We start from the raw sequence: 18,838 nt of genomic DNA on the forward strand, positions 1-18,838 counted from the left end.
ACCCAACAATGTGAAGAAATGTAATGTAAGAATATCCAGGGACCCTAAGCCCACCTGTTGATGAACACTAGTGTTTATATGTGCAGTGCAGCAGAATCAAAACCATTTAAATCAGATTCATTGTCAACTATCATGACTTATATAACTAACCTTTGATTCATTTTAAAACCCTGGATTGTGGACTACATGTGGCAATAATTGATGGACATGTATCTTAAGGTTATAAAGAGTTTTACTTCAGATGCCCTAACAGGTGAACTCTCCTTTTCCATGCGCCAGAAATATAAGGCAGATATTCTTTTGTTATAACATATGTAGCTCAACAACTGTTCATTAATGTAGTTTATACAGGAAACAATAATGGCAGACAATTTATCACTTGTTTTATTGTTCCATATGTAGACATTTTGACTGTAGCAGACAAGACAAATGTGAGAAAATTAAATGATTGTAAAAGTGAAATGCAGTGTCTTGTTTTGGTTCATGATGTCTCCATCTTCAGCACTTTCTCCTGAACGACCTCCAGCTTTAACGGTACGACTTTCTGTGTCAGAATTGGAGTTGTCCCAGGGCGGTACTTGTACTTTATTTTCCTATGGTACAAGTAAAGATTTATTTGTTAAGTAATGTACATATCAGTGTGGCAGGGTAAAAAAAAGCTTGTATCAATTCCCTTTGCAGTTACAGAGATATTATCATAACACTTCAACCCTAAGAATAAAGTTCCTTTACACTTTCCTTATCCAGATTTGATACAAATTTCCTAGCACAAACTTCATCCATTTATCAGGATGTGGGTCTGACAAAAAGAGTACTCTGCTTGGCCAAATCTAAAGGTTAAACATGAACAGCAGTAGTGTCAAGAGCCCACTGCCTACAATCCTATCTCAATTACTGTCGTGATCACATGCAATGGTATTTATGTATTTATGTATTTATTTGTCTATGGGAGTTTTTTATTTATTTATAGGAGATCTTCTACTGAAAGTGTTTTTCAGACTTCCTATAAGTGATCTGTTCTTCTGTATCTATCTCTGTATCTACCTGCGTTGCACCAATGAAATTTCCCCATGTGGGACAATAAAGGAATATCTTATCTTATCTTGATTATAGGCTTGAGTGTTTTGATATCGTCTCAAACCTTGTAAGTTATAAATATTTCAGTTAATATTGATATTGGTTTTACACCTGTTGTCTTTGAACTGTGACTCCTGGAAAGGCCGAATGTAGTCAACTCCTTCCCGGGTGATAACACACAGGTCAATGTTGTTTCCTGACCCAAGATCGCTCATGATGCCGGAGTGGATCGCAGCTCGCACCAGCTCCTTCGCCTCCTCCATCTGAAGAAGAGACAAAATCACTTATATAACAATTATCTAATATTACACAGATGTGCAGTATGTTTTCAATCACCTCCATATCTGGCTTGAATCTGTCTTCCAGAATTCCCATAGCAGCAAGATCTCCAGACCCTGAGGAAATACAGGTAAACAAAAAAAAATGCATGGACTTTAGGAATGACAAAAAATATATGTTGTATTTGTAAAGTTTAAATCTTCCCTTGCTGCAAACAACAACATATGCAAGGTCAAAAATATATGGCTGTAAATATTATCTTTAAAAAAAAAAAGGTAGATCCAATCTTTAAACCTCTGTATAGGATTTACACTCTGGTCACCACTCCTCCCTCGTGTCTCAAGCTCACACTCAAAAAGTCTTATATTTCCACTTTCTCACCTGAGCAGAGGTATAGACTGTGGCCCAGACTGCACACCTTAAGAATAGAAAAAGCATGTATTTTTACATACCCATTGCCATAAAGGTCATGGTGTCTACGCTTCCCCAAGGCCCCACTTTGTACAGGTGGTTCCCTGTGCAGTCCACTCCTCCAAGTATAAGATTGGCCCCAATACTTCCATGATACCTGAAGAAAACAACAGTGGAGGTCAATGGATAGAAAGGATTAGGAATAACAGAGAGACACCACAACTTGTCCTTTGCAGCAACACACTTGAATTGAAAACAGACAGCAATACATGAAGGGTTTATGGTGAAAACTGTGCTGGATTTGAGTAATAAACAGCCACCTGTACAGCATATCTTGTAGTATGCTTGCAGCCATGACCAGTCGAGGCTTTCTGCCGCTGTTCATGGAAAAGATGGTGAGGTTTGATGAAAGAATGTCAGTGGTTTTCTCTGTGTCCGCTGCTGTTCCCGCGCCACAGCAACTGAAATAAAAACACATTGTTGAAATTACACAGAGCTGATTTAATTCAATTGAGTTTAAAAGGGCCTTACTAAATGTTTGGAGCAATATAGTGGATCTTGGCACACATCTTGTCGGCGACCACTTCACTGGAGGTAGCTCTTGTGTCTGCGCCCAGAACAACTCCATCCTGCATCAGCACAGGGAAAAACTTATTAATTACTATATTCTTATTTTCAAATGATACTAGCAGAATTTCTAAATGTGTATAACAGTGTAATTACCCTTTTCACAGTTTATTGTTGTTATTAGAGATGACCCTTTCCTCCTTACAGTGTGATACATCTCTCCCTCAGTAAAAAAGGCCAAACAATAACATGTTTTTGTATTTATAGCCTAATCTGCATGGGACGGGCATTTCGATCGGATGGAACGTAACATTCTACAGCAGGGTTAAAGTGAGGATTTGGATTAAGATTTGTTTTATATTTAGGAATCATTCATTTGGTTAGGATTAGGGCTTTAGGACTCTAGAATACTATTATTTAAAAATACAGTTTTCGCAAATGTTCATTTTAGACAATATATTATTTAACAATCAGAGTAGAGTTAGGGTTAGGATTATAAACCATTAATTTAGTTTGGATTGGAGTTTTGGGACATGGAATGCTAATCCCTAGTTTCCTGCAAGGTAAAGGTTAGGTTACATTGTTTTGATACTATTTATGATGTTACTATTGTTAAAATACATCAGGTTCATGCATTGGTCTGATATCTGCTACAATATGATGTACAATGGATCCAGTGCAGCTCTATACTATTTGGTAACACCCACCTTGAATACAACTCCAGCTATAGTGGTGCCTGTTTTCAGAGGTTTAGGCGTCTTTCCTCCCTCAAAAAGCTCCACCAAAGCAGCATTTCTGAGCAGGGGATAAAAAAAAGAACAGCCACGTAAAGTAATAGCCTTCTGTCAATGCCTAAAACAAAGCGCGCATCACACAATAAATTACTTTCACTTTTGATCCGGCCCAGAAAACAACCCCAAACTCTTTATACTCGACAGTTCTGACACAACTGATATGTGAAACCTTAAAACAAAACCATACCTGGCCGAATTCTCAAAGTTGAAGCCGGCTGCAGGGATCTCCAGGACATTCGATAGCGCCATAGTGGACACGGCAGGTCTGCGCGTCGCTTCCCTGTGCGTCGCTTCTCTGGAGAGGTCGCTGCGCTGTTTCGCCGCACTTTTCCCTTTCGATTTGGAGACAACATGGAGAAACGCGGTATGGACGCACAATGCAAAGGAGTCAGCACAGGGGTGAGTGAATTCAACTGCTTTAGTCACAGTTTTGTACCAATTCAGCGTTTGCGGTTTTACGCACGAAGTCCTAAAGCTTGAAACTAGAAACTATTTGGTTCGTTAGTGGTTCAATGACAGGTGATGCTTGTGACCTAAAATACAAGATACCATGATCACAAAAACCCTGTTACTGTCTGTCACCTCATTCACTGATCCAATGTTTCAAGGTCAAGAGATTCTAAGTGATTACTTTGGTTGATTTTTGTGCAGACGACGTTGCTTTCATTTTCAGCAAGCACACACAACTACATATCCCACAATTCATAGTTCTTACAGCGTCATCAATTGTCCATTTCAAGTGTTCAAAACTAATGTTCTCTTTTATATGTCCACAGACAACCATCCTGGCTGCCACTTTTGATGGCGGAGTTGTCATATGCTCGGACTCCAGGGCTTCAATGGGAGGGTGAGCAGCATTTAAAGTCAGCAGCTTTATCCACATAGAAAAAGGAAAGAAATGAATTTAAAACTTGTCATATGTTTCATTAGGTTGGAAAAGTCAGTGTGACATATATTGTTTTCACTCGGCTCTCTCTTTCAGGGAGTACGTTTCCTCCAAGACCATCAATAAAGTGGTCCAGGTTCACGACCGGATCTTCTGCTGTATGGCTGGTTCTCTAGCCGATGCCCAGGCTGTCCTAAAGGCGGCCAAATTTCATCTTTCATTTCACAGGTGCCTCTTGTTATTGCTTTAGAGAGACGTTTGTCCACTGACTCTTGTTACTGTTCGCACTGAATACTACCATTGTGCTCTGGGGCAAGACACTTCACCCACTTTTACTGTCATTAGTGTCTGAGGCGGTCGGTGCAGAATAGCTGACACATTTTATGCTAATTAAGTACCATACCACTATTGAGTTTGACTGCAGGTTAGGGTAGTCAAAAGTATCAAAAATCATGTGCTAATCGATACTAAATCTAGTATCAAAACTACAGTAGATATTCTTTTGAACAAGTATCGATACTAAATCCCTTTAAACAAAACAAAATTGGACCTTTCCTGAGCAGGTTTTAAGTGATATGCCTTAGTATCAAAATTTAGTTCCACCAAGTGAGTTTATTGAGCCAATAAAAGCGCTATGTCAATGTAAATGTCAAGAAACTACCTTTAAAATGTGTTTACTTATCAATTTCACTCAAGTTGAAATGCAAAATGAACATGTGCTGGGACAGTTTTTGCAGCAGTATTTTGTCGCTCTATACTACTCAGTTCTAAGTATTTCTTGGTATGATTTCAACATGAATGTTACGACATGTCAAAGTTCCCTGGTATCAATAATCCTGTTTTGTCTGATCACAGCATACAGATGGAAGGCTCCCCGCAGGTCATAGCAGCAGCCTCGGTGTTAAAAGAACTGTGTTATAAAAACAAGGACGAGCTACAGGCCGGCTTCATCACTGCAGGATGGGACGACAAGAAAGGGCCTCAGGTGGGGCTCGCAATGTCAATTTAGTAACGATTTTCTGATTTATAGGTTAGTAACTCAGAGCCAATATATATGGGATTGGTATTAGAAAATTCCCCCATATACTGTGCATCTTTTCATGTGTTCAGCTTGTCTTCATTGCATCAGGTGTGTCTTTTTAAACATACTAATGAGCACATTGGATATAAGACACAGCAAATTATATGATATTGCAGATGGATATATTTTGTGATTTTTATTAGTTAATTTGTGAACTTTACATTTTTTAGGCTTTGTAAGATTTTTGAATATTGAAATCAGCAATGCAAATATCAGCTATTGACCACAAAAGCAAGACAAATATCAAAAATCAGATGCTGAAAATTATTCATATTGAACTATTTTTGTCCTATTAGTAAAGTACAATTCAAACAGCTTTTAAATGCTTTTATATTTTCCCTTCAGATTTATGTGGTGTCTCTTGGAGGGATGTTGATCAGTCAGACAGTAACCATCGGAGGCTCCGGCAGCACCTACATATACGGATACGTGGATGCCAAATACAGACCAAACATGACCAGAGAAGAATGTCTACAGTTCGCCACCAACGGTATTACTGTTGTTGCTGAAACTGTTCTGCACTTATGAGTTAGATTTAGTTACAGATGTTTGTGAATCTTGCTGTTGCTGAGTTGAGCTTCCATACTATATCCTTAAACATATCATAATTTATACTTATTCTAATTGAGAAATATGATCTCATAAATACAAATGTTCTTAAAGCTTAAAGAAAAACAAAAACAAATAGGAAGCGACTTTGTAATTTCTTTGTTCTAGATGTTGTTGATTATTTATTGAAATGTAACAAAATTGCACCTTATCCCTAAAAAGTTTGATAGGCTGATGTCATCAATGCTAAATCATATAAATTGAGATTATGCCCAAACACTTGTGGAATAGTATGTAACAAATAGTCCAACTCCTACTGAGGAATGTGTCAATCTACTTCTACTCGAGTGATATAAAGCGTTTTCAAAAGCCGAATCTATTTTAGTGTTGTAAAATATGATCCCATCCCTTCTTGAGCAAATGCCCTACACTACACTAATATATGACACATTTTCATAACACAAATAAACTCTTCTTTATGTTGACTATACTCTTATATTTTGCTTTACACCTCTAGTTATTTCCATCCTTTCAGAAAAGTGAAGACAAGCTTTTCTTCCACTGTGTCTTCATTATGGTTTCCTTCTTCTCTCTTCGTGCCCACAGCTCTTGCGTTGGCGATGGGCAGAGATAACGTGAGCGGAGGCGTGGCTCACCTGGTCGTGATAACAAAGTCTGGGGCGGAGCATGTGGTGGTGCCTGGAGACAAGCTGCCCAAGTTCCACAACGAATAACAAGCAACAATCTTCAGCTACTCTAAAAATCTGTTCAATGCATTTTAAAAATAAATTTCATATCATGAATATAACATAAAATCTAATAAAAATGAATAAAATGCAATATGTTGTTTTGATAAATTCATGTGTCTTATTTCATCATGTTTTGCCATTATAACTTTTACACTATATAATATATAAGTTTACGCTTCAACAGGAATCATGATGGTTTACATAGTATTATTGTTATTATTATTAATGTTTGGTAAATATGAATCTTTTCCGAATAGCTGCATGGTCCAATGGGAATCTTACACTTACTGTCAATGTGAACCCAAATAATAATCTAACTTCATCAGGCAATTTAACTTTATCAACACAAATAATAGTTTTCTGTTGATCATATAGTCAGCAACGTACATTATTATGATACAGAGTGAACTAATGTCGACCTTTGACAATAAAAAGCATGAAACCACCATAAAACACATAATAAAGGCTAATGTTTGAATGAATGTAGAAATACGTGAATTGCCGCAGCCTGTTGCGCTCTTGATGCGCCACAGAATCTTGCAGAGGCGGGACTTGTTCACTTTCAATTTCGATCCAGTCCGGGAAAAAATGGAGTCGCTGTTCGATTAAAAAGACGAATAAGTACAAGATCAAAACGATTCTCTTCACACTACTTACATACTTATTTTCACTACAACGTCGACCGTGCGTCTGTTGCGCGTAAAATGCTCGGAGAGAATGAGCCCGAGTGGATGTCCGAGGAGGTGAAAACTGGAGTAAGTATGGTCTTGCATTGTGAGCTGTGTGAATGACAACAGGCTAAATTCACATTCATGTCACTAATGTTTCCTGCAGACAACCATCCTCGCCATAGAGTTTGATGGAGGGGTCGTGCTCGGGTCGGACTCGCGGGTCTCTGCGGGGTGCGTAACGTCATCGCACGGAATTAACCTGAATTAATTAACCTGAATTAATCCCACGCGTTCATTGCCAACTTAACCTGGCCGCTTATTGTCTGTTCTTTTGTGACACAGGGCCTCAGTGGTAAACAGGGTGATGAACAAACTCTCTCAGCTTCATGACAAAATCTACTGCGCGCTTTCCGGCTCCGCGGCAGACGCACAGACCATCGCAGAGATGGTCAACTATCAGCTGGATGTCCACAGGTAATATAATATATAAGCAAATGTAGTCACAACAACAACAACAACAACAACAACAACAACAACAACAACAAACAAACAAACAACACAATAAAGCAACATTGGTATAGGTTACAATGTAGGTTAAGGTCAGAATTATTGAAAGAGACATACTGGATCAGACGGAGTGGCCAAACTTTTTAGGACACATTCAGAAAAGGGAAAACATTTATCTCCTTTACAATTATAATACCTGGTCAAACATAAAAGTGTGTATATATAAGATGTGAACAATGCAGTAAATCTAGAAGGGTTCAAATGTACTACAACATATGAATAATCAAACTTCTGAACAGTGCAACACATGTCTTTGGTTTATCGAACCCAATTCTAATGACTTTGAAAGATATTGATCTTTTAATTCAGGTTTTAAAATAATGTTTTCTTCCCCCCCTCAGTATTGAAATAGGGGAAGACCCCCAGGTTCGGTCCGCAGCCACTTTGGTCAGAAACATCTCATACAAATACAAAGAGGAGCTATCTGCACATCTGATTGTGGCTGGATGGGACAGGAGAGGAGGAGGACAGGTCAGTACTTTGTCTGTAATCTTTTGGGTTCAATAATATCTTTAGAGCTTTTATCATTTAAGCTTATGCCCTGCAGACAACAACAATAAAACAGGAAATGTCCGCCTCTCGTCTGCCTTGCATGTTCTTGTTAAAATCCTCCCTTTGAATATTTATGCTCCTAAAATGATATGTGCCAAAAATGTTTGATTGTTCTTATTTATGTGGCGCAGGTTTATGCAACATTAAATGGACTCTTGAGTCGTCAGCCCTTTGCAGTTGGGGGCTCTGGGAGTTCATATGTGTATGGATTTGTGGATGCTGAGTTTCGAAGAGGCATGAGCAAAGAGGAATGTGAAAAGTTTGTTGTCAACAGTAAGTATTTTGATGGTTTTCAATGTCAAGTGTAACATTATCCTGTAGAAGCTCAGTTGGAGCAATGACTTTTCTCCTCAATCATAGTTTTTGATTCAATTTTATTTTAGACTATAAGAGGCATACAAAAAATGTCCTCCTAAGTCTGAACTCTGCTTCATTGATCATTTGAATCCATTGTTGATTATTTGAAACGATAGGATCTCGATATAATTAAATTTGATGCATTGCACAGCTCAAAGCTCAGGAGGTATAGTTTTTCTTCAACACTTTGACGTTTATATCACACTTTCCCCAGCTTGTGTCTTTGGGCAAGACACTTAATTGTGGTTGTAGTGTCATGGTGTCTTTTGTGATGAGGCTGTTACTAGAAACGGAAGTCTGACCTGGGACAGTTACAGAGTGTGACTGAGGAATAGTATTGTGTCCGCGCACCCATGTGATGTTGAGCTAAACAGATTACACTCTCCAGGTAAATCGATTTTTGTTGTTGTGTTTGTTTTACAGCCCTATCTTTGGCAATGAACAGAGATGGTTCTAGTGGAGGCGTGGCCTACGTTGTCACGATTGATGAACACAGCACAGAAGAGAAAGTAATTCTGGGAAATGATTTACCCACCTTTTATGATCAGTGAGAGACAAATGCAGCCCAGAAGATGTTAAAATACTTCACCAATAAAAAATAAAACAATTTAAATTGCTGTCAAGTTGTTTTTAATATATGTATAATATAATAGTGAATACATAATAACAATGTTCATGAATAGGAAAAGTACAATCTAATGCTGCATGGTGGTTAAATGTGTGCATAATAAAAATACCACTAAATGTAAGGGTTATGAATATGTTTTAATATTTAGCATTTCCTTTGCATTACATATTGTTTTAGAGTTGTGTTACACATACACTGGCCTTAACTTTATATATTTAGCAAATATTCTCTTTCTACTTTTGATCTCACTTCCAATAAATGGTTAATATTTTGTTTGACCATGACATTGAAATATGTGCTTATGTAGTCTGACAGGCCCAGTCAGGCAGAGGTTTACAGAAAACCCTTCTAGTTCGGTGAAAATGAAACCAAAAGTACCGAACAAGCGGCACCAAAACGCAGATGTCGACAAACACAGTGGGTCATTTGAGGACTGCGGGCGCAATGGAAGGCATCAAACCCTCAATACCCCGTACAATATTTGCCATCATAATTTTGGTTTATGGCGATTTCGCTCTGTTTGACGCGTCGGGGGCGCCTTTTGCGCACCGGCTCGGAGCTTACGCGCGACTCTGGGGCTTTGCGGCCGTTCGTTTCGCCGCTCTCTCCCTCCTCGCGCGACTTTCCCTCGGGGTCCTCGCACCGGCCCCGCTCCGCTTCTTCGCCACGCTCAGCCTGCTCCCCGCCGTCTACGAGACCGCGAGCAAACAGCTCCACGATGGGTTCAGCGAGTGCGGGCTCTCGTCGGATCGGTGGTGCTGGCTCATGGGCGCCGGTGCCTCTGCGGCCGCGGCGCTGTTTTGGGAGATCATCATCCCGGACGCAGACGAAGCAGCGTCCGAGAAGAAGAGCAAACAGAAGTCCAGAGTTTTGTTCATGAGGGTCCTGCGGCTGTTCAGACAGGACGCCCCGCTGCTGCTGGGCGGGTTGGTCTTCTTGTCACTGGCTGTACTTTGTAAGTTCTGCATTTAAACTTTTCTTTGTTGCCGTTTGCCAGAGAAAAATAAATAAATAAAATGTGGTAAATTTAGACAATAATTTCAGTTTGCCTACTTCCAAATAATGTTCTGCAGAATCTCATGCAGAATTAAGTTTGTAACTCATACAAATAAATGCACCAAAACGTTGAGAGACACCTTTTTATATGCACCTAAATAATAATAATAATTCCGTAAAATATCGGTTATCAAAAGGTGTGATTTATACTGTGAGTAATTCAAGTTAATCAGTAGGAGCTCAACTTCATTCCATTACATTCCAACTCTCTCATGCTTTTGATTGTCCTCAGGTCAGATGTTCATCCCCTTCTACACTGGAAAAGTCATTGATATCCTCGGGGACCACTACCAGGCAAATGAATTCTCAATGGCAGTGATCTTCATGGGCCTGTTCTCTCTGGGAAGGCATGTCTCCTTATTTTATTTTGTATTATACAGTATCAAACATCACATATGCTTTGTTGATAAATAATATTGGAAAGTAAGGAATTATATTGTTAATAATGTTTGCTTTGTTTCTCAGTTCCGTGTGCGCAGGAGGCAGAGGAGGACTTCTGCTCTGCGCCGTTGGATCCTTCACTTGCAGAATAAAACTAAAACTATTTGGATCTTTAACAAAACAGGAAATTGGGTTCTTCGAGACGATAAAGACTGGTAAGTTTTTAATAACATTTATAACAGAAGCGGAAATCATAACTAAAACTTTATTCAACTATAAGAAGCAAAAAAAGTCAGTTAAATGAGTACTCAAGTAAACATACTCAAAATACTCAAAACATATACGAGTCTTTGATTTATGCTTTAACATGAAAAAACTGAAAAAGTTATGAAAGAATTAGTAAAATATAAAATTTAAAAAATAATGTTTCTCTCAATCAAAGACATCAATCTACCATAGTCTGGCAGTCAAAATACTGTAAGCACTTGAAATGACTATTGATTCCTCATTATATTATAACTCAAGTAGAATTTTGTCCGAAATAGTAGATAGAAGTAGGTTGTTAAAACTACATCACTTACTCTCTCTGTATTTGACCATGTAAATTTATTTAAATTGTAATGTGTTTTGTGCAGGTGAGCTCACTTCCAGACTGTCGAGAGACACAAAGTCGATGGGAATGGCAGTGTGTCTGAACGTGAATGTGCTGCTGAGGACTTTTGTGAAAACTGTGGGCATGATCTCCCTCATGATGAGCCTCTCCTGGAAGCTCACATTACTGGTGCTGATAGAGACACCTGTAGCAGGAGCCATACAGAATATCTATGACACTTACCATCAGGTATTGAAAATATTCATATAGGAAGTGGTTTATTAATAGATGACCCCCTCAGGTTCAAAATAAAGAATCAATCCAAAACAGTACAATTACAAATATACAGTACAAATTACTTTTTTGCAATTTTATTCTTATTTAGAGACTATCTTTGAAAGTACAAGACGCTATGGCACATGCAAACGACGCAGCCAATGAGGTTGTGTCTAATATCCACGTTGTGAGGAGTTTCAATGCAGAGAAACATGAGGCAAATCGATACGACCAACGCTTGAAGACTATGCATGACCTTAAGACCCGGCGCGACACTGTGAGAGCGGTCTATCTGCTTGTCCGAAGGGTAAAGGTTTTGTTCAATAATATCAATTAAGTTTCAGAACCTGTGTTGGATTGTAAATATGGATTTCTTTATGTTTAGTTGACTGGACTGGGCATGCAGGTCTTGATGTTATACTATGGAAGACTGTTCATTCAAAGGGGACAGATGACCGCTGGTAACCTGGTGTCTTTCATAATGTACCAATCAGACCTTGGAGACAACATCAGAGTAAGACTGAATGCTTTGATACAATGCTTTTAATGTAAAGGACATACAGTATAATGCAAGGCACTTAGCTGGCCAATTAATTCCAGGCTTTGACAATTTTGTAAATGTTTCTATCCATACAGCAACAAAGCAACAAACAGACCCATAAAAAAATAAAAGAATTAAAACTTAAAGGTTGGGGACTTTATTGTAGTAAATAAGAGCATGTGAACTAAGGTTATCAATCAAAAACCTGGTAAAAACAGCTGTAAATATTGCTAGGATTTAGCAAGTGTTGGCTTCACTTTGCAAACTTTAAGACTATGTGATGTGGCAAAGGGTTTCTGAGCGCTAGGAACTAGTTGGATTAATGCAATTTGAATCTACCTTTCTTATGGATGAGATAGTGAGTTTTATGGAGCTATAAAAAGCCATAGGTGCTGATTAGCAGCCACACTTCTATCAGCCTGCTTCAGTGACCGAGTAATGCTGCTCATTTAAAGGAATATCCAAAAGGGAATAATACTTTCTATAGTACATTGTATTGTATTGTTTGCCTAGACTCTTACCTATAGCTTCGGGGACATGCTGAACTCTGTGGGCGCGGCTGGGAAGGTGTTTGAGTATTTGGACAGAACTCCTCAGGTCAGCGCGGAGGGAACGCTTGCACCGGAGGAGCTGAAGGGACACATCCAGTTCAGTCACGTCAACTTCGCCTACCCATCCTGCCCCACCAAAACTGTCCTGCAGGTGAGAGGAAACATTCAGGGAGGCATCGATCTGTTCATAAGCAAATGTAGCAATACTGTGAAATACAGTACACCTAAATATTTTAGCCTTATAAATAATGTCATTGTTGGTACCTGCAGGACTTTTCTTTGGAGCTAAAGCCAGGGCAGATGACTGCTCTCGTCGGTCCATCTGGTGAAGGAAAGAGCACATGTGCATGTCTTCTGCAGCGATTTTATGAACCTCAGAGCGGAGAAATCCTGTTCAACAAAGAACCACTCAAGTCCTATGAGCACCATTTTCTCCATAAAAAGGTAAGCACAGAGATGTTTTTAGCACCATGTTTACCCAAGGCTATATCGGGTCTAAACAGGTAAAAACTAGTTCTATATTACTTCTGAGTTATACAGAACCAGCAATTAACAAAACAAAGGGCTAAGCAGTGTGATATGAGCATTAACAATAGATTACCGGTCAAATGTGAAATGCTGTAGATAGCAAGCACTAGTTGGATTTTTACTTCAAATGATCTTCTATTGGCTAGTGAACAGAATAATTGATTTTGGGCAAAATAAGTTGAAGTCAACCTGTTATAAAACATTTAGAGAGTAAGTAGTGAATAATTAAGTAAATCTGATCATCAAAAGATTCCTAATTACCACAAGAAGAACCAGTTACTTTAGGCAAGTTTCATGATACACTATGCACCCGCCATTTACAGGTAGTAATAAGAGTTTAACTTACAGATTGTGGTGGTGAGCCAAGAACCTGTGCTCTTCTCTGGTTCAATCAAAGACAACATTTCTTATGGGCTGAAAGACTGCACAGACAAAGACATTGAGGAGGCAGCACGAATGGCCAATGCACATGACTTCATCCTGCAGCTGGAGAAAGGATACGACACAGGTAAATAATAATATTCTAAATCTGCTCTAACTTGTGTTTGTTAAAATGAACTCACTGAAGTTATATTGTTCACATGGCAGAGGTGGGGGAGGGAGGAGGCCAGTTGGCGAAGAGTGAGAGACAGCGCATTGCCATTGCCCGAGCTTTGGTTCGACAGCCTCAAGTGCTCATTCTGGATGAAATCACCAGTGCTCTGGATGACAACAGTGAAAAGAAGGTGAGAATAAAAGTACTTTAAATCTCAATAGGCCAAGCCTTAAACAGACAAGTCACATCTAAAACTAGCCATGAACTGTAGTTGAACAAAGCTTGGTTCTTTCCAGAGTAGACATAGTAAATAAAGATAAGATAAGAACCTTTATCCATCAATAAGGAAATTCAGTTGTGAAGCAGCATCAACTTTACAGTGCAGAGAAAATTACACAGCTTTAAAATATCAGTGTTAAGTACAAATGGAAAAGGGGAAGGGATTACATAAGATAGATATTTTCTGTATGCTTAAATGTATCAACTATTGTGTCTTTTATTGATGATATAATAAACAACAACACTGAATAAAAAATAATGAACACATATCAGCCAAAGACAAGCTAAAATGCATCAAAAGCATCATAAAAACAAGAACAAAATCATATGCAACTGAATTATTAAAAAGGTGAGCTGAGAAAACCACTCAAACAATGAACCAAAATGGTTAAATTAATTGTGAACTTATTTGGCAGGATGTTTACAAAACACAAAATATAAAAATGTGTACACTACATGCAGTGATTAAGAGTAGTGTAGGATTCTCTAGTTGTAGTTAATGTATTAAGAGAAAAAATAAATACTCTTTCAATGATAACTATACAAAATGCTTAATACAGTTATTAAGAGGATGCAACAGATAGAAAACAAAAATAATAATTTCGCAATTGTGACTTACAAGGCTCAGATGAATTTAATATCACAACCAAGTTTCCCTTCAGTTGCATATTTGCCACAGCCCAGTGACTGTGTTTTTGCCCCAACAGGTTCAGCAGGCCCTGGCTCAGCGCCCAAACCAAACGCTGCTAGTGATCGCTCACAGACTGAAAACCATAGAGAGCGCGGATCAGATCGTCGTCATCGGCAACGGCGGAGTCCAGGAGCGAGGGACTCACCAGGAGCTGATGGACATGAAGGGACATTACTACAGGCTGAGGGAGAAACTCTATACAAATGACCACTCACCATAATGTTACAACCAGGACTGGCTTTAATCATAGGCACACATTTGATCCTTGCCCATTGTGTCTTTCACCAAACGGATCAAGCCCACTTTATTTTACAAACAGTAGGCCTATTAAGAGTTTGTCAACCCATGAGGAGAGGGCTGGACATAGTTTGCTTTTGACGTTTCTGTCAAGTGGGGGAAGGTCATGTGACTATGCAGATTTTGTATATAAAATAGCAGTTCAAACTTTTCCTTTTGGCAATTTATTATGAAAATACAATATTACTGTCAGATAAGAGCAGCTCCTCAAAATCTGAGAGTTAATACATAAATCAACAAGTTCTTTGTTCAGTCCAAACCAATGTGTTTCAACCAGGGGTGCTGAATTAAGACAATTATATATATGATTCTACTCTAGTTTTTGTTATTATTTGAAGGTGTATTGCGTTTCCTGCTTTCTGTCAAAGTCTGAAACAGATAAAATCCTGGGTTTATTCTTGATTTTGCCTTTGATCATTCCATAGACCTTATTTATTATGCTTATTTCATTTATTTTAGAAATGTATTGCTAAATGTAAATAATGTATAAATGCACTGACTGTATTTTTTCCACTTAAATAAAATATATAAAGCTTCAGACTGATCATTAATTGTAATTTGTATTCATTAAATGTATTTGTCATTGTACATCACTTGAATTACTTTTACTTATTCTAGAATTCACACAGTTAAATGAAAAAAAAAATGGTTTCTCTTTTCCACTGAGACAAGTTCTTTCAACTTGTCTCAGTGGAAAAGAGAAACCATAATGTGAACTGGAAAGTCCCTTTTATGGACGTTTATGGACATGAAATGTACGATAAGAGCACGAGGATGTTGTGATTATGGCACCAACCCTCGCCAAGCTGTCGCCATTTTGTGAAAACAGGTTTGATTTATAAAATGGCGTCCTAACGATAGCCAATTGACCAGATAAAAAGATGGGATTTTGAAACCCCATGGCTCTCAAAAACATAAAACTGAAAAGAAATTATTTCTATATTATATTATATCATGTTGTTATTTTGTCTCATCCAATTTGACAAGAATATCACTTTATTTAGATTACAAATCGTAAATATGAATTATATAACGTTTTCTTTTCATTGACAATGTGTACAGTGAGTGAGACTTTCCTGTTGTGTGAAAGGTTTGTGCCAGCATGAATTCATCATTTGCACCAGACTTGGCACATTCAATGATGTGAAAGTGAAAATACTTAATAATAACAAGTGGACGCCATTTCACGGTTAGCGTTTGAAAACAAGATGGGCGACTGTGACATGGCTGCACCTTATTTTTGCCATGAAATGCCAAATGTAAATTGCATTTATTAAAGCAACTATAGTTTGATGTGTATTGTATTTGGGGAAACTACAAAGTGCTTGAATGATACTGATGACAAGTTAATTTGGATCTAAGTATTTGCCAAACCCGTTCAGCATTCTGCCACAACACTGCCAAGCTGGAAAGTCCCTTCTCTGATTTCTTTCACTTTTGTTGGTGCTACATTGTTACTTCAAACACACCCTAACCAAACCTAGTGTCATGTGAGTAAAATACTTTCAGTTTAATATTAGCCTTTCAATAAAAAGCTAGGGTTGTATTTACAACAAGAAAGCAAAATAAAGCGTCACCTATCGCTTATCGTATGGCTTCTCATTTGTACACACGATACACCAAGCCAAACAATAAAGCTTTGAAGGCATCCATTTGATTTTGAATATTTGGACACCCTGAAAACTGTTCAGGCACTTTATAATATATAATAATTACAAATAACACATTGATTGGTGAAAGTCCCAACTGCAAGGTGCAAATTTCAGAGTCTAAAGATCAATGCTATTAAGTGACAAAACAAAGAAACAGGAAGAAACATACAAAGCCTGTTTTAGGAGTAACAGCACCAGCAATATTTTCTCCTGTACCATGTGACTTCCTGTAAAAAGGGAATTCAAAACTACTCTTCAAATACATTGCCATTGACTGCCATCTAGCGAAACAAGAAGCTAACAAGACATATCAATTTGAACTAAACAAATAAAGTAGAGAATTGGTTTGAGTCACAATCGTAGGAAACTAAACCCACACCCCACATGCGACAGTAAGGTTTATAGTTATAATTTAATAAAAAGATACAAAAACAAACAGCTGACATTGACTTAAAAAAGAATATCTGGAGATGTACTTTGCATATAATAATATCAAATTGTTTTATACAATTCCGAAATTTCCCCATGTGTGGACAATAAAGGCATATCTTACATTTTTAGGAATAATACTGACAGAGTAATGGATAAAACAGCAACCATAATGTGCTGTAATAAACCATAACATTCTTATACAGGCAAGGTTTTGCTTTCAATGACTGTGTGTCCAGAGGAAGCCTATAAACCATTGAGTAGTCTGGCATTAAAAGTGCAACAGCACCCCAAGCGTTTCAACTAAAAACAAAGACAGAAAAGCATGTGATCTACAGTCAACACAAACATGAGTCACTGAGCGGCAGGTGACCGGGATAAACTAAGGACTGACATAGCATACATAAATGATCAAGTAATGACTTCATGGTAGACTACTTACAGGGCTATAAAAACAATAGACATACAGCTGGATCAAAAGGTAGGCAGAATAAAAATAGCCTATTGAAATTATATGACAATAAACTTATTAAGCTGTGAGATCCAAAACGTTTAGTGTCTATTTGAAGTGACAATTTACAGACACATTGAGTTCATAAAAACGAGACGTTCTGCAACGAATTATAGCTAAATACCTTGATATCTGTTGCTAAATATTATCCATGGGTATATAAAGGGTGTTCAAACATTAACTGGAAATGTTGAGGCTTTGGACACCAGAGGGAGACATAACACAGTTAATATGTGTCCTAATGACCTGCTCTTTATACATTTGTGATATGAAATTGTTCTAATCTAGAATAAGGACAGGTGCTCTTAATCTCCTATAAGAAATCCCACTAATTGAAGGCTAACTTAATCCCAGGACAAATTTCTAATAATCCTTTTACGGGAGGCACTATTTGACACTGACCGTAAAATCCTGATCTGATTAGAAGCTCCTCTGACGGCAGTTGTAGCACCATCTGGGATCTGTAAATATAAAAGGTTCACATAAATTTAACACAGAATAGTAAAAACATGTTGTGAAGTTTCTGCCTGTTAGATGTTGGACTCAAAACACAAGTAAAAATAGATGCTGAAGTACAAAGGTACGACGAAAATTACAGTGCGGCCCAAGGGAAATGTATCTTTCGGACATCTGCCTCATGGTATTAGAATGAGGTACACACTTACACAGAATACAGTAATTTACACATGCTGGACGGCAGAAACTACAAGAAATGCTACTGCAACTGTATGTGAAATGAAAGTTTGCAACAATAACAAAAGATTAAACCATTCAGGGTTATTATTTAGTGCAGAAAATGATGTATAGTATAGTTTTAACAACAGTGGCAGAAACACACTACAGGCTGCAATGGGCAAATAGGTCAAATAGACTTAACCAAGCCATATTTACATAATGCTCTATGTAAAGTCGGGACATCACCTTGAACCCATCAGAACACATACTGTATCTGATGAACACAGAAGAGCAAATTAAATAAGATATACACATTTACAGAAAATATGAATACATCTGCCCAATAAATAAAGCACATATAACTGGTTGTGCGGAATGTATTCAATTATCTAATAATTTCTATGCCAATGATATGTTTGGGTCTTTTTATTCGAGAGGTCTAAAGCCAATCCTCTGTCAATAAGCAGAGTTCAAACTTTGGAGGATAAAATCTGAAATTCTTTTGAGTCAAACGTTAATGATTAAAAGTCTTTCTTGTTTATGTTCAAGAAATTTAGATCAAAAGCAATTTTCATTTAATTTTAATTGAACCAAACAAAAATGCAGTCTGAAGTCTAAAGTGCATATGACATGTTTTAATATTTTTCTAATTACAATTTGGTGTATTACTTGCTTT

General features: G+C 37.8%; 4 protein-coding genes across 4 annotated transcripts; 3 read left to right on the forward strand and 1 right to left on the reverse strand.

The window, feature by feature from the left end:
• Positions 1-366: 366 nt before the first annotated feature.
• Positions 367-3,431, reverse strand: psmb13a (proteasome 20S subunit beta 13a). The gene is made up of 8 exons (XM_072448223.1): positions 3,316-3,431; positions 3,042-3,129; positions 2,299-2,396; positions 2,088-2,228; positions 1,809-1,924; positions 1,414-1,472; positions 1,189-1,340; positions 367-593 (listed from the first exon to the last, which is right to left on the reverse strand). Exons 1-8 carry the CDS (start codon positions 3,375-3,377, stop codon positions 482-484), a joined length of 828 nt encoding a protein of 275 aa, XP_072304324.1. The 5' UTR covers positions 3,378-3,431; the 3' UTR covers positions 367-481.
• psmb12 (proteasome 20S subunit beta 12) lies at positions 3,412-6,407 on the forward strand. Its single transcript, XM_072448221.1, has 6 exons — positions 3,412-3,527; positions 3,905-3,975; positions 4,111-4,242; positions 4,870-4,999; positions 5,441-5,585; positions 6,251-6,407. The coding sequence occupies exons 1-6, from the start codon at positions 3,480-3,482 to the stop codon at positions 6,376-6,378; spliced, it is 654 nt and encodes a 217-aa protein (XP_072304322.1). The 5' UTR covers positions 3,412-3,479; the 3' UTR covers positions 6,379-6,407.
• A 537-nt stretch (positions 6,408-6,944) lies between these two features.
• Positions 6,945-9,153, forward strand: psmb9a (proteasome 20S subunit beta 9a). The gene is made up of 6 exons (XM_072447199.1): positions 6,945-7,148; positions 7,228-7,295; positions 7,407-7,538; positions 7,973-8,102; positions 8,315-8,456; positions 8,964-9,153. Exons 1-6 carry the CDS (start codon positions 7,098-7,100, stop codon positions 9,089-9,091), a joined length of 651 nt encoding a protein of 216 aa, XP_072303300.1. The 5' UTR covers positions 6,945-7,097; the 3' UTR covers positions 9,092-9,153.
• A 444-nt stretch (positions 9,154-9,597) lies between these two features.
• tap2a (transporter associated with antigen processing, subunit type a) lies at positions 9,598-15,433 on the forward strand. The gene is given in 11 exon segments (XM_072448224.1): positions 9,598-10,123; positions 10,457-10,605; positions 10,607-10,820; positions 11,241-11,446; positions 11,583-11,780; positions 11,859-11,987; positions 12,528-12,710; positions 12,830-13,009; positions 13,442-13,601; positions 13,682-13,818; positions 14,615-15,433. Coding segments are annotated over 11 exon segments (2,271 nt in total). The 5' UTR covers positions 9,598-9,612; the 3' UTR covers positions 14,819-15,433.
• The last annotated feature ends 3,405 nt before the right edge of the window (positions 15,434-18,838 follow it).

Source organism: Eucyclogobius newberryi, unplaced genomic scaffold, assembly GCF_026437365.1.
Source record: "Eucyclogobius newberryi isolate DKJ021-1_F unplaced genomic scaffold, fEucNew1.0.hap1 SCAF_16, whole genome shotgun sequence".
Taxonomy (NCBI): Eukaryota; Metazoa; Chordata; class Actinopteri; order Gobiiformes; family Gobiidae; genus Eucyclogobius; species Eucyclogobius newberryi.

Coding starts and splice junctions, on each gene's coding strand:
- psmb13a (XM_072448223.1), bottom strand. CDS start 3,377: ATGGCGCTATCGAATGTCCTGGAGATCCCTGCAGCCGGCTTCAACTTT. Junction 1,473..1,808: donor CATGACCTTTATGGCAATGG/GTATGTAAAAAT, acceptor GTATTTCCTCAG/GGTCTGGAGATCTTGCTGCT. Junction 1,341..1,413: donor GATTCAAGCCAGATATGGAG/GTGATTGAAAAC, acceptor TCTCTTCTTCAG/ATGGAGGAGGCGAAGGAGCT.
- psmb12 (XM_072448221.1), top strand. CDS start 3,480: ATGGAGAAACGCGGTATGGACGCACAATGCAAAGGAGTCAGCACAGGG. Junction 4,243..4,869: donor TTTCATCTTTCATTTCACAG/GTGCCTCTTGTT, acceptor GTCTGATCACAG/CATACAGATGGAAGGCTCCC. Junction 5,586..6,250: donor TCTACAGTTCGCCACCAACG/GTATTACTGTTG, acceptor TCGTGCCCACAG/CTCTTGCGTTGGCGATGGGC.
- psmb9a (XM_072447199.1), top strand. CDS start 7,098: ATGCTCGGAGAGAATGAGCCCGAGTGGATGTCCGAGGAGGTGAAAACT. Junction 7,296..7,406: donor GACTCGCGGGTCTCTGCGGG/GTGCGTAACGTC, acceptor TTTGTGACACAG/GGCCTCAGTGGTAAACAGGG. Junction 7,539..7,972: donor TATCAGCTGGATGTCCACAG/GTAATATAATAT, acceptor TCCCCCCCTCAG/TATTGAAATAGGGGAAGACC.